The 14792-nt window shown below is 34.0% G+C and overlaps 1 protein-coding gene across 2 annotated transcripts; it reads left to right on the top strand.

Annotated features, from left to right (window-relative positions):
* Positions 1–4240: 4240 nt before the first annotated feature.
* On the top strand, positions 4241–11386 carry LOC142622351 (cuscuta receptor 1-like). Of its 2 annotated transcripts, XM_075795800.1 has the most exons (7): positions 4241–4643; positions 4755–4910; positions 5488–5562; positions 5670–5816; positions 6512–6658; positions 6744–8860; positions 11359–11386. In XM_075795800.1, exons 1-7 carry the CDS (start codon positions 4286–4288, stop codon positions 11362–11364), a joined length of 3006 nt encoding a protein of 1001 aa, XP_075651915.1. In that variant the 5' UTR covers positions 4241–4285; the 3' UTR covers positions 11365–11386. The 2 variants fall into 2 exon arrangements, with proteins under 2 accessions (XP_075651915.1, XP_075651914.1); XM_075795799.1 differs by lacking the exon at positions 11359–11386 and having other exon boundaries at positions 6744–9447.
* The last annotated feature ends 3406 nt before the right edge of the window (positions 11387–14792 follow it).

Here is a 14792-nt window from a genome sequence, read left to right as displayed (position 1 = left end):
TTTTTTTTGATAGGATAGAATGAGGGCCTCTATAAATGTTATATGTATTATTTTTATTCCTATTGTATGAGTAAAGTTTGAAATTTGTTAGGGCTTATTCAAATAAGATAGATTAAATTAGGAATTTGTTATGATATATTCAAATAAGTTAATGTATAACGACGGATGAGTTATAATTATTCTATTTTTAGATTGTAGAAAATTAGAATTTATGTTTTTATATATAGTTATAAATTTAGATGTGGATAATGAATAAATTGTTAACTAATCTAACTTGGAGGTTGAGGTTTGTCAAAGTAGTAAATGGATTGATAGAGGTAAGAGCAAAGAAAATAAGAAATCATCAAATGACAAGTCTGTAAGCTAAACGACAGCATAGTGTTATAGCAGATAGTGTAAAACGGCTAGTAGTTCAATATTTGTATATAAGTGTTGAGTGTGTGATTGGCACGTGTGAGTGTTTGTTAGTTTGTTATTATTGGAGGGAAAGTTAGTTACTCCTCCTCTGCTATATATATATATATATATATATATATATATATATATATATATATATATATATATATATCAGTGTATACCCTTGTACAGAATTAATTCAATATAGAACTTTTTCTCTAGAAGTTTCTCTGTTTTCCAATAAGGTTTCTATCAAACAAATTATTACTTTTTTTTTCTTAATCAAAAAGAGAATTATCCAAAAAATTAATCATCATTCACAAACCAATTTACTACTCAATTAGGTAATACATAGGAGTATTTGGCATGATTGATCTACGGTATTTGCTTCTTACTAGTAGGGTTTTTTTTTTTTTTAATATTTAAAATGCAACTTCCAAGTTCTTACCAACGGTTAAAGATATTGCTGAATTATTAAAGGGAATATACTTCCACTTCTTTTGTTCCCTCTATTTAAGCAAACATATGACCCTCATAGTGGTAGGTAGAAACACACCACTAACATAAAATAAAATTTAAAAAAGGATATTCCACAGTCATTTTTGATTAAACACCAATTCTTTAGCCTGTGGCTGATCCTGCGGTTCTTCTCAAGTAATAATGCGTGTTCGATGACACCAATCCCTATCATTTGTAGAAATGTGTGCTAAATAAAGATTAAAAATATCAGAAAAGTTGATATTCAAGATGAAACAGGCCAGTGTAAAGAATTAGAATCCATTAGTCCTTTGCAGAAATATAATATTAATGATGATTAAGTGGAGAATTTTTTTTTTTGTCATATTAACTTTATCAATGGGTCAGTTTTCCGTTATGATTATTATTTATCATCAAATCAAGACACCAATTAATTTTTAGTGTAAGCAGGATTTAAGTCTTAGATCTTTTATTCGATGGCAAAAGATATTACCAGTTAAGAATGCAACTTTGCGGAATTGGTGGACCTTCTTAACTCAGATAGGATTTGCTCCTTGAAGTGGCTTGGATTTTGAAGAATGTTAAGCTAATTTGTAAACAATTTGTTAATATATCATTTGTCTCTATTCCTTTAAAATTTAATCGTACTGCTCTAACTCTTTCTATTGTTGCAAAAAAGAATGAGGAGACCATTATTTGGATAAAAGAATGCCTATCTTTTTTCTATTCCATTGTACAACATGATATTGAATAAAATCTACTATAGATTCCTTTCAAAAAAGAAGAAGAGAAGAACACTGAAACTAAAAGTCTTAATCAATCATTTTCTCACTTATACAAACTCGAATATTCGATAGAGTTTTTTTTTTTTTTGAGGGGGAATATTCGATAGAGTTAGTGATATAGTAGTTGTGGTGGATAATTTCCAACTTTTAAAGTCAAGTTAATAAATAGTTAATACGTGTTGTGGTTGCTTGAATCAATAATCCAACCTAGTAACTAAATATATTCGCCGTTTTTAATACGCCGTTTTTATAGTTGTCACTTGCCTAAAAAGTTCTTTGGTAATACAAAGAAAAAGAAGATAGAAAAGAAAGGAATGTTAAAAGTTTTCATTGTTTGGTAGAGTCGAAATAAGAAGGATCGAAGGAAAGTAAAATGATGCAAATTTACGTTCAGGCCCACTAATAGCCATTTACCAAATTTATTATTTTGTACAATTATTACATGTAATAGGCATGAGTTATATTCCACTGGTCTGTTTGGATCCCTTAAATTTGGATTTGGATTTGAGCGGGCTTAAATCCAAATCTTTTGTTTAGAAAGTTTAAAAAAAGTTAAGAATTTAGATTTGACAAATTCACCAAGAATTTTACATATCTAAAATGCTTGGATTTGAAATAACTTCTAAAATCAATGGATTTAAAATTCCTTGATTTCAAATCTATTAATTTCAAATCCAAATTCAAGTTCCCAAACACAACCCACAAGTGTGGATCCAACCCCATGTGATGGCCATGGAGATATAACAAACACACATAATTATACCACCTCCACCAAAGATAGGGAGAAATTTGGAGGCAACGAGGGACAAGTTATAAGGAATGTTTGAATTTACCGTTTTAATCCCCATTTAATTTTTTTTTGGGTAAAAAAAACTATTTGACATTTTTTAGTTTCTTTCGGCCGTTAACAATATAAATATTATAGAAAAAAAAGTTTATTAAGAGCATGACTGGAGCATCTCAATAATTAGTAATGTGCAAATAAATAGAGATGTTTTAACATAATTTTTTTTGAAAAAAAAAAATTAACTAAGTTTTAAAAAACGAAATAACAGTATAGATTAAGTCAAAATATAATATTTAAATTCTATGTTTTAAAGCATAAAATAAAAAATTAATGAATATCTAGAATATAATAGTTATATACATATCATTTTTTTTATAGATACAATAGTATTTCAATTTTTTTTTTTTTAAAGTATTTCAAATCTATGACATTCGTTCCATGATAATTACTCTTCAACATCAAGCTAAAATACCAATTGATTTTTAGTGTAAGCGAAGATTAAATCTCAGATATCTTTTTCAACCACAAGAACTTTACTAATTAAGTTAATTGGAACTCACTGTATATCATTTTTATACAAGGGTAAAATAATAATTATAATCTAAAATTCTTCCTTCTATGTATTTGTGGGGGTAAAATGGTCAAAACACGCATTTGGGCCTTGAGCCTGATTTAGAGGTGTGAGCCTGTCCGAGCAGAGCCTTTAACTCCTACAAGCCAACTCTTGCTAGAAAGATTGGTGAGGTTGGCTAAGGAGAGGCATCTCCTCGGCTAAGTCAAATGAAGATCGTATGACACGTCATGATGTTTGGGGAGAGGATTCTAGAAAGCTTGTTGGGTAAAGATGTGTTCCACACAGTTATAGAGAAGGGGAACATATAAGAAATATCAAGGGAAAATGTTGCTACTACCGCATTAAAGGCCCTGCACCTACCTCTCTGGCCGCATTAATGGGGAAATGACCTCTGAACAGTAAATGTTCAGCCTTCCTGCTATTGTCTGAAGACTTCAAGAAAGAAAGAAAGGCAATACAAACCATCCTCGGCTTATATCCGAGGAGACTTTTTGTTATTCTTATTTATTGATTGTGTAGATAGTGACAATCTAGCCCGCCTATCTTTTGTCCAATATCCATAAAACCTAGGTTTCAAGCCCACGCTTTACAAATTTCATTGTAAAGTTCTTTGGGCCTGAGTTCATCTAGTGATTGGACCAGATACAAATTGTGCTCTTACATTATCTTTTCAGCCAAACATTTGCCATTAAAGATATCAATCACTTCTTCTTTTTATCCTTCTGTTCTAACTTCTTTTCTTTTTTCATCTTTCCATTTTCCTATAATCCTTATTAAATGGATAATACTTAGAAAACAAAAGATCGTTGATGAAAGGAAAGGAAATTTTTTTATTATAGATTAAAAGGGGAGGAAACACTTTGGGGAGGATTTTTTCTTTCTTTCTTTCTTGAATTGTATGATTTTCTAATTAGAAACAATAAAGGATGGTGACTAAACTATTGGTACAAGGAGAAATTAAGGTGGTTAAGAAAGTGTAGCCTTCCAAGTAAAAGTTGAGAATGCGTGTATAAGTGGCAGCCTTTCAAACATTTATTTATTAAATTTTATAGCATGTTCTTTACAACTAACATAACAATGAATGTAATTGGTTAATTAAAAAATATAATAAATAAATATTTAAATCTTTTTTTTTTTGTGATTTGTGAGTTCATAGGATCTGATAGCCTATTTAAACTTAAAACCACCTACATTCAAAATCTCAAAGATGGTTGGAAAAAACCCTTAAAATCTTGTTGTCAAAGAAAATTAGGAAACAAAAATTCAATGAAGTTGGGGTGTTTTTGGTGGTGGGTGGTTTTAGTTTTGGTTCAATCATGCAGTAATGGGTGCTTCGGTTGTTTGGAGCAAGAGAGATTAGCTCTCTTGCAACTAAAAGCTTCAATCAATGATCCAAATGGTAATAATTTGCCAACATGGAACTCAGTCAACAAAGATAGTGAGTGTTGTAATTGGGAGAGAGTGAACTGCAGTAACATTACAGGTCGTGTAGTTCAAATTCTTCTTGGTACAATGTGGACTAAGGCAGATGGGTACCTTAATGCTTCTTTGTTTCTTCCCTTTGAAGAGATGAAGCACCTAGATTTGAGTTTTAATTTGTTTCGTGGATGGGTCCCAAATGAAGGTTTGATAATGTTTTAATAACTCTATATATAGTTGGTAGAATTTGTGGAATTTTGTTTTTTCTTTATTTATTTTTCATAGTTGGAAATTAATTAAAAGTTCTAACTTGTAGGATTTGAAAGACTCTCTATGTTAAGCAAGCTGGAGGTGCTTGACTTGCACTATAATCGCTTCCATGACAACATCCTGTCATACTCCACTGAAATTGCTTCACTCAAGAAACTAGATTTGAGTTACAACAATTTTAGTGGATCAATCCATATTCAAGGTAAGCTTCATGCTTCAATGTTTTCTCAAAAAAAGAAAAAAAGATAAAAAGGTAAGCTTTAATGGTAAAATTCTCAAAAGTTTATAACGGAAATCAAGGTGGTGTTTTGGAAAATTATAGAATAGGTTCGGATTTGATATAACTTCAAAAAATGGCAAATTTGAACTAATATGATTTATAGACCTGGATTGAAAGCACTTTGATGGGAATAGGCACGTAAAAATGTCAAATTTAGAATTAGGTTTTTTATGGGAATATATTGTTTGATTTAAAACTAGTATTTTTCAACCAATAACTTTACTAAATTGATAAGTGATAGCAATTAAAATCAGTTATATTCTTACTATATAGGTAGTATGGCATATCAAACACCCCCTAATGCTTAGGCCTTTTGGTTTGAGTGAGTCTCTTTCTTACAAATGAAGTAATGATAATCAACAAGATTTATGCGACTGAAATCTCACTTTTTGCTCCCTTTGAAATATTCTAGACATAATATTTGATGATTTAGTGTTCTTCTTTTCCTTTGCATTGGTTCTTTCAATTTCTACTACTTTTCCCTTTGTCTTTGATGCAGATTTCAAAATATTTAGCAATCTGGAGGAGCTCTACTTGGGGGGAAATAAGTTCGATGACTTCGTGACAATGGAAGGTATGAGAGGTTGTAAACATGCATGTTCATAAATTCAAGTTCTTTTAATATATGGTATGTTAAAAGAATACAAGCTCGGTTATGAGATATGTCACTTTGGCTTATAGGTTCAAAGAGCTTAAGCAAGCTAAAAATTCTAGACTTGAGTTCAAACAACTTCAGTGCACGAATTCTTGAGTCAATGGCTGTGTTCCCATCATTGAAGATTTTAAACATCGGACATAACAAATTGGAAGGATTGATTACTACTGAAGGTGAGTTATACCATTGATGGATGATCTTCTTCTTTTTCTTTTTTTCTTTTTTAATTAGTTATAAACAATGGGAATGAGAGAATTTAAACCTTAAAATTATCCACAATTTAACTACAAGGCTTTTGGCATGGATTGTCAAATAATCCTTTTAGGTACGGTTGGTTTATATCATTCTTTTCTGCAAATTTTGGTTAGAAATAAAAATTATGATACTCTGTCCCAAGTTGTTAGTCCAACAAAACTATGTAATAATAATGAAAACTAAAATAAAAGATCCGACAAACTAGTTTGACTAAATACTTTTAGTTTTGTTAAATTTCATACCTCTAAAAAAAATTATTGTAAAATATATATTCCCTAATCTATTTTGAAGTTATAAACTTCTTTTTCAAACACCCTAAAGAGCTTCACAATTTAATAAATTACAACAGTTTTCAGGGGTTGTGAAATCTTATGAGCAAACTAGTTCCTAGCTTTTTAATCCATGAAAACTCCTCCATGAATCTTTCTTATAAACAACTTATATGATATGCACAACCACAGACAACCCACCTACCTATATGTTGTAAAATTGCATGACCCTACAGATAAATTCGTCATTTTCAGGAGGAGGTGAAAGAATTTATTTGATAACATCTTATTCTTGTACATGCAGTTAAATTTCATACCTTTAAAACTTTCATTATTGTTCTTAGAGTTGCGCAGATTAAACAACCTAGAGCAATTATTTTTGCACGGTTCATCCATCGACAAAAGCTTCCTTCGTAAAGTCGAAGTTATGACTTCTCTTAATGTACTGACAGTGCATAACTGTGGACTTGATGGAAACTTACCAACCCAAGGTAGCCTTTCTTTCACAACCAAATTGCTTAGGATCAATATCTAAGGCATTAGAACCTAATGATCACTGCTTATTTCATTTTACAGGATGGTGTGAACTTCAAAATCTCCAAGAACTAGACCTCAGTCACAATAACTTTGAAGGGATATTACCTTCATGTTTGGCAAACTTGAAATCACTAAGAGTATTGGATATCTCCTACAATCACTTCAATGGGAACATTGCCCAATCCCAACTATCTAGCTTGACATCACTTGAGTACCTTTCTTTATCAAATAACCACTTGTTGAACCAAATCACATTGTCCTCATTTTCTAACCTCTCAAATCTTAAGGCCATATTAAGTGATAACAACAAAATAGTTTTTGAAACTTGGACTCCAGCCTCCCAATTAAAGGTTTTCAGCATGTCAAAGTGTTCATTTAATGGACTCAATAAAACTCCTCCCAAATTCCTTCACTACCAATATCATTTGCTAGAAATTGATCTCTCCCACAATAATTTGACTGGGAAGTTTCCCACTTGGTTGTTAGAGAACAATCCAAAATTAGAGGTTCTTAGTTTAAGAAATAACTCTTTTGTTGGGCCTTTCCTGATGCCATATCATTTTCATCCTAGCATTACAAGTATAGATATTTCGGATAATATTTTAACAGGTCCAATTCCCACAAACTTTGGTATAATTTTTCCCAATTTGGAGAATTTGAACATGTCTAGAAATGAATTTCAAGGTAGTATTCCTACTTCCTTTGAGAATTTAGTCTCCCTAAAGGCTTTAGACTTGTCTAACAATTGTTTGTCAGGAACAATACTAGAGCATTTCTCGATGAGCTGGACCTCCTTGACGTACCTAAAATTGTCATATAATAATTTTAGCGGCCAAATATTTCCTTCCAATTTTAATCTGACTAAGCTGCAATTTTTACTTTTGGACAACAATAACTTCTCTGGAAAATTCCCAAGTAGCTTCTCTAGCAATGATTTCTTATCCATTGATTTTAGTAATAACACTTTGTTTGGCATGCTTCCAAGATGGATGGGGAATATGTCAAATCTAGGTGAAATTTCTCTGGCAAAAAATCAACTTGAAGGTCCTATTCCAATGGAGTTATGCAAACTCGTAGGGATTACCTTTCTTGACCTTTCTGAGAACAATCTGTCTGGGTCTATTCCATCTTGCTTCAATTCTTCAGGCATCAAACATGTTCATTTGAATAATAATAGACTAAGTGGTCCCATTGCAAGTGCTTTCCGAAATAGCTCTTCTCTAGTTACACTAAATCTCCGAGATAACAACCTTACTGGCAACATTCCAGATTGGATCGATAGCCTCTCGTCATTGAGCATTCTTCTCTTAAAAGCAAATCATTTAGAGGGTAGAATTCCAGTTCAGTTATGCCTTTTACACAACTTAAGCATGTTGGATCTTTCTTACAATGAGTTTTCTGGTCCAATTCCTCCTTGCTTGAGTAACATTTCTTTTATGGCAACCAACCACATATCTGATTTTGGTGGTATCTCCATTTTTAAAAATAATTTCAAGAAGAAGTCACCATTTGCATATTTGGAGACAAAGTTAGCAAATATACGAGATGAGGAACTGGGTAACTTTTATTCCTTCCTACTTGTCGATGCTAAACAAGAAGTGGAGTTCACTACAAAGGGTAGAACTTACTCTTATCAGGGTGACATCCTCAATTATATGTCTGGAATTGACCTCTCATGCAACAGACTAGCTGGTGAAATCCCGTCTGAGCTCGGAAGCATAAGTAATATCCATGCACTTAACCTATCACACAACAATCTGATAGGATCAATCCCTACAACATTTTCAAACTTGAAGAAGATAGAGAGTCTTGATCTTTCCTGCAACAACTTGGGGGGAAGAATCCCTCCTCAACTAACTGAATTGACCTCTTTGGAAGTCTTCAAGGTGGCACATAATAACTTATCAGGTCCAACTCCAGATAGAAAGGCTCAATTTGGAACATTTGATGAGAGTAGTTATGAAGGGAATCCTCTTTTGTGTGGAGCTCCATTACATAAAGAATGCACCGAACCTACAATGCTAGCAGCAGATTATGGGGGAGAAGAAGCTGACAGTTTCATTGACATGGATATCTTCTACATAACTTTTGCAGTTGCTTACACAACAGTGTTGGGAACTATTTCACTTCTTTGCATGAATCCATATTGGCGTCAGGTATGGTTAAGATTCATTGAAGTTTGCTTTGATATTTGCTATGGTTTTGTTGTGGACCTTGTGGTCCGTTGCGGTGAGCTGGTCAATTTCAGAATTGCATAGCCTTGCATTTTGATGTTGACATGTTTAGTGTCTCTTCTTGTTGTTGATAAAAGTTTGATTTGCAAGCCTTTATGAGTTGTGTAATTCTAGCTGACCAAGATTGTGTCTTTGCATTTTAAGTTTCAGTTGTAAATGCTAGTATGATGTATGGGGTGAGCAAAGACTCAAAGACGAACACAGATTATCCATTCAAGCGTTCTTGCCTACCCATCAGCCATGGGCATATATATAATTGTGTATCTCTCTCTTAAGTCCCGTCCATGTGTGAATAATTTAGAGGTTTTCTGGTTTGTTTGGGAATCCCACATTGGCTAGAAAAATATTAATAAAATGTGTTAATTCCCATTAGCAGTGCCCCATATTGATAAGAAAGAAGTAATGAGGTGTAATAGTCCCAAATCATTAAGTTGTGATGTAGCTTTTGGTGTATCTGTGTGTGAGTTACAACACTTGAACAATCATGCTGTAATTGATGGAACATAAAGATTGAGTGGAAAATCCCCCCGTCAAATGACCTCCCTTATTGCAGACTGACAACTTATAGGACACATTACTTGAGAGCAAAGTTGGGAGCTTTTAAGTGGCTATGAGCCGAATCCTATTCTTTGTGGACCTCCATTACATAAATGGTCCCTCTCCAAACCTGAAATTTCAGGTTATATAACAGTGTTCTTGTGAATTACAGTAGTTCTATGTACAAATCCTCACTAGCATTAGGTGTGGTTTAACTTCATTGAAGCGTGGTCAATTCCCATAAGATTGCAATGCCTTGCTCTCTCTTTCTTTTTTTTTTTCTTTTTTTTTTTTTTTTTTTTCTTTTTTTTTTTTTTTTTTGTGTGTGTGGCTACGTGGATGTTCAGAACTACTCAAGAGCACGACTACCTAAGGATGTACAGTTCTCCCATCCCACCACACAAACAAGGTTACATGAAGGAATCCCTTGGGACCAGTGATCCCAAGATACTGACCAGGAGTTTTGAACTTAGGATCTCATAAGGCCTTAGGAACCACTAAATCAAACTCTTGCAGTTAAAGCACATGTATGTTCTAGTTTTTCAAATCCAAAGTTCTAATTTTTAATAAATTTCTATCAACCAATGAGAAGCACCAACATATTGCATTCTACAACAGCATGGCCACTTGGATATTAAACTTAACGAGGTGAGAGAAAAAATTAAAATAATGAAAAATACAAAGCTGCTTTACACGGTTAGTGTAGCAAAAATGAATTTTTTGCACAACTTTACATTGGTTGATGTATTAGGTTTTGGGGGTTAGTTGGGTAAAACATAGGGCTTTTTATATTTTACATAGACTGATGCAAATGTTTTTTCCATTTAGTTTTACTCATTGGCGGGTTAAAACATGAAGTCATCCTCCCTTCGCTTATCTCTACCTGTCCACGCTTCAGTATAGAACAGGCTCTAACATCTGGCACGTGTAGCACATCAAATTCATCCGCCTTATTCCCGAATTCAACGCTTTTCAGGTTTTTAAGGTCTTCAAGGCCCATTGGCAGCCTCTTTAGCAATTGACAGTCAATAATTTGGACCACTTCAACACTTGGCAGTGACCTGATGTAACGGAAGCCTGAAGAAAATGCTTTCTTTGATAGACAGAAACTAAACTGTTAGTTCCTAGGTAGTAAATCTCGAATCTACGAGGGGTTCCTTGAATTTACGAGGGGGTCCTTGAATCCACAAGGTGATAAAACTGGAATCCACCAGAGAAGAAACTTGACAAAAGTCTGTATTTATTGATAATAATCTATTAACTGCATTGCTTTTAGAGGCTACAATGCATTTAAATATTAAAAACAAAACCTAGGTGTAGACACCGCTTTTTGTACCCCTTACGACTCGGGCCCCCGTTCTCCAATAATGCTGAATTCTAAGACCCAAAGTTGGTTTAGGGCCAAATCAGAAGTTAAATTGATTTGAGAAATGTTAAAATGAAAAATATAACTTTAATGAGAAAATAAATCTATTTTTGGAAAAATAAGGCCAAGGAAAACCTCGCTATGCACATGCAAGAATTAGACTGTGCACGTAGCTTTCTGCATGTATACACAGACCCGATCTTGCACACACATAGCAAATTTCAGAAACTATGAAAGGAAAGTTTTCTGCATTAAAACTGAGTTTTGGAACAAATCTCACATTGTCTAGGAGTCGTCCCAAACCCCTATTTTCACACTATAAGTAAACTTACATGGTATATTTTCAAAAGACACAGAAATCCCACGAAAAAACACTAAGATTTACTAGAAATAGTTATTCAAAGAGGAAATTTTTCACAAAATATCCTCAACTCAATTTTCCTTTGATTAGGGCATTTTCTAGCCTTAATATTTGAGTTTAATATTACTAATCACTTTTTTATTGGTTTATAAATAGATTTGACTAAGGGGAACGGTCAAAAATCAAGCTTGAAGAGCTTTTCTTTGAGGTATTAGTTCAAACTTTGCCTTTTCCTTTTCTTTTCTTTTTATGCTTTTAATCCTTTTATTTGTGTTGTTTTCTTGTTGTAATTTGCTTTAACATGTTTATCTAGCTTAGGTTTACGTTTTTGTATGTTTAAAATGCATATTAGGGTATTAGATTTAGCGTTTTAAGCTTGGTTGTGTTTTTAGGGTTTTTTGGGCACAAACCTACGCATGCATAATCATGACTGTGCACGCAGGCTTGATTATGGGCACACAGGTGCATGAACTTGCCCGAAAATCCTTATTTTATTTTATTTATTTTACTTCTACTTTTACATGTATGTTTCTATATAGTATCTTTCTCATATTTTAATGTTTCCAAAGTCTATGTTTCACATGTCTAACTGCTTGGTTTGTCTCAAATGTTAGAATTAGGGTTTTATGGTTTCAATACTATGAACATGCATTTACATGCTTATGCATAATATCATAGGTGCTGAGTTGCTGCAAGGTAAGTAAAGGTAAGTCATGCATTTGTAATGTTCATACATTTGTGGTTTGATCTTGCTTTGATGATAGAGATGAATATGCTTGTTTGGACGAGTTATGCTTAACCACATGTTTGCTTGGATATTTCCTTATGTTTGAGTTTCTGCCTTGGTTTAGTGTTATATGTTGTTTCCTTTGAAATGACATGATGCCATGCTAGATGAATTCTAGGATGATGTGATGAGATGTATGTTAGGATATGCTACAATGTAATATGATTTGTGGTGAAGCATGTTTAGATGTATGATGATTAGGGCTTATGATATGATGAGATGCTATGGTAGAGGTATGATAGGGATGCCATGTTAGATGTGTGCTAGGCTTTGTTTGTAAGCACAATAGGTGTATGGTTAGGGATGTTTGATACCATAATTGATTGTTAAATGTATGTTAGTGTGTGTGTGTGAGTTAGATACAAATGTTGAGTGTGCCTTTAATAGGGTTAAGACATAAGACACAATGATGAGAAGCCAACTTTAGGGTTTGGCGATTTTGGGTGCCTAACACCTTCTCGAAATTGTATCTTAACTCCAAACTCATATCTCTAGTAGTAAGATCAAAAAGTCATTCCTCGAAAGGAAGTTATATATATGGTTCCTAGACTATTGCAAAAATTAGGCGGCAACTTCCCGTTGTGTCCAAACTAGGGCAACTAGAAACCCTAAGGTAACTACAAAAGCATATAAAATCTGAATTTGACTAAACAACATTAAAAGCAACTAAAAAAATGAAATAAATAACCTAAACCTAAAATTACATAAATTACATAAAAATACTGTAATTAAATAATATTAAATATTAAACCCGAATTCAACGCTTTTCAGGTTTTGAAGGTCTTCAAAGCCCACCAGCATCTGCCTCTTTAGCAATTGACAATCGATAATCTGGACCACTTCAAGGCTTGGCAATGACCCCTTCTTAGCTGTAATGAACCTTAATCCTGGTAAACTGTAGAGCAACAATTTCCTAAGCCTTTGAAAACCCCCAGCCCGAAAATGCAATGCTTGGCCTTCATATGCTTCATAGAATTTAAGTTCAACTAGATTAGGCAAAGGGTGAAGGGATTCAGATGGATCATCCGGTAGTTGACTCCGACATAACTGTACTTTGGCCAAGTTAGGAAGGGGAGATATCCACTGTGGTAACTTGTCTAAACGTCCTTCCAAGTGCAACCACTAAAGAGATGGGGGTGGTGAAGACAAATATTGTAAATCAATGATCTCATTGGAGACAAGAAACAAAGAGAAAAGATTGGTTACCTTTTGGACTGTAGAACAAACAGCATTTCCATCTTCTCTTTTGAAATCCGAAATCCTCAAACTTCTTAATTGCTTCAACTCTCCTAACTCTCTGATCAAGTCACTGCCTTGATTTGCCTTAATACAACTAAGCTTCTGTAGAGATAACAAGCCCCCAATTCCCACAGGTGCCTTGAAACCACGTTGCCTGATATAGAAATGCGAATATTTTACATTTTCATAACAATAACCAAGTAGGTGGTAGTTCAGTCACATTAGCTCCTCTGAGATCCAACGTCTCTAGGTTTTGAAGCTTGCCAATTGAGTTTGGAATCATTTTCACCTTAGTATCTCTCAAGAAATTATCTTAAATGATACAACTTGACAATCTTCTTTGGAAACATTTAGAGGTACAACTTGCAGATCCAACACCTTGAGCAGCTTCAATCAGGCATGAAATAATTTTGAAATGGAGAAGTTAGATGGTAGAATATCCACTCCAAACACAAGCAATGAACAAAGATGAGATATATCCATGTTGGTATTTATGTTTTTTAAACTTTGGTGGATTGTCAGCCGGCAGACAATATGAGGACCTCGTGCATCTTCTAGGCATGCTTCCATTGCAAAATTTTCATGCCTAGACTTGGAAACAATGATATCTCCTAGAAGGGGTCATGTATGCGGTATTTCATGACTCTTTGGTCAATGGTTGTTGAAGCTATATGTAGCAAGTGTCAGACCGTGAGATATGTCATTCCACCTCAAAACAAATTGGTGATGAGGAAAACACATTCAAAATTTTTTATGGCCTTTAACATCACACCACGCGGACCTGTTTTTAGAATGATTGTAGGGAGTCAAATTATGGTCCCCTAACAAGCCCTCTCTCACAATGATACTCCCGTGACTCAAACTCATGACCTTGGCTCTGATACCATTTGTCGGACCGTGAGTTATGTCATTTCATCTCAAAACCAATTAGTGATGAGGAAAACATACTCAAATCTTTTATGGCCTTCGACATCACACCACGAGGGCCTTTTTTAGAGTGATTGTAGGAAGTAAAATTGTAGTCCCCCAACTTCTTCAAGCGTTCTTCCTTTTTTTTTCTCCACAAAGCCTTCTGCAATCCAAAGTTGGATCAACCTCATGCGCTCCATCAAATGCTCTTGGGGAAAAATGCTAGCATACAAGAGACAAGACTATAGATAGTGTGGCAGGTCATTGTAGGTGAGTGAAAGTATTTTGATCATGTCACTGCCTTAATTCTGCACTAAAACTACGGTGAACCATTTCCCACGGTTCAATTCTGATGTCTGTAGCCAACATGCCACTAATTGTTGCAACTGCTAAAGGTAGTCCCTCACATCTTTCTAATATTCTTCCAGATACATCTTCAAAAATAGGAGGGCAGACTTCCTTGTGAAATATCTTCCTACAAAAAGGAGTCGAAGAATCTGTTGGAGACAAGGGCATCTTATGGTAAATTCTTCCTTCGAACTCTGTAGCAGTGCACATGGCGACCCTATTATCACGTGTTATGAGCATTAATCGACTACCACATGTATTACCAGGAAATTAAAGTTTGAAAGCATTCAATCCATTTGTTTCCCAC

This window comes from Castanea sativa, chromosome 1 (genome assembly GCF_040712315.1).
Source record: "Castanea sativa cultivar Marrone di Chiusa Pesio chromosome 1, ASM4071231v1".
NCBI lineage: Eukaryota > Viridiplantae > Streptophyta > Magnoliopsida > Fagales > Fagaceae > Castanea > Castanea sativa.
This window is presented reverse-complemented; position numbering and strand designations above follow the sequence as displayed.

Coding starts and splice junctions, on each gene's coding strand:
- LOC142622351 (XM_075795799.1), top strand. CDS start 4,286: ATGAAGTTGGGGTGTTTTTGGTGGTGGGTGGTTTTAGTTTTGGTTCAA. Junction 4,911..5,487: donor TGGATCAATCCATATTCAAG/GTAAGCTTCATG, acceptor TCTTTGATGCAG/ATTTCAAAATATTTAGCAAT. Junction 5,563..5,669: donor TGACTTCGTGACAATGGAAG/GTATGAGAGGTT, acceptor TTTGGCTTATAG/GTTCAAAGAGCTTAAGCAAG.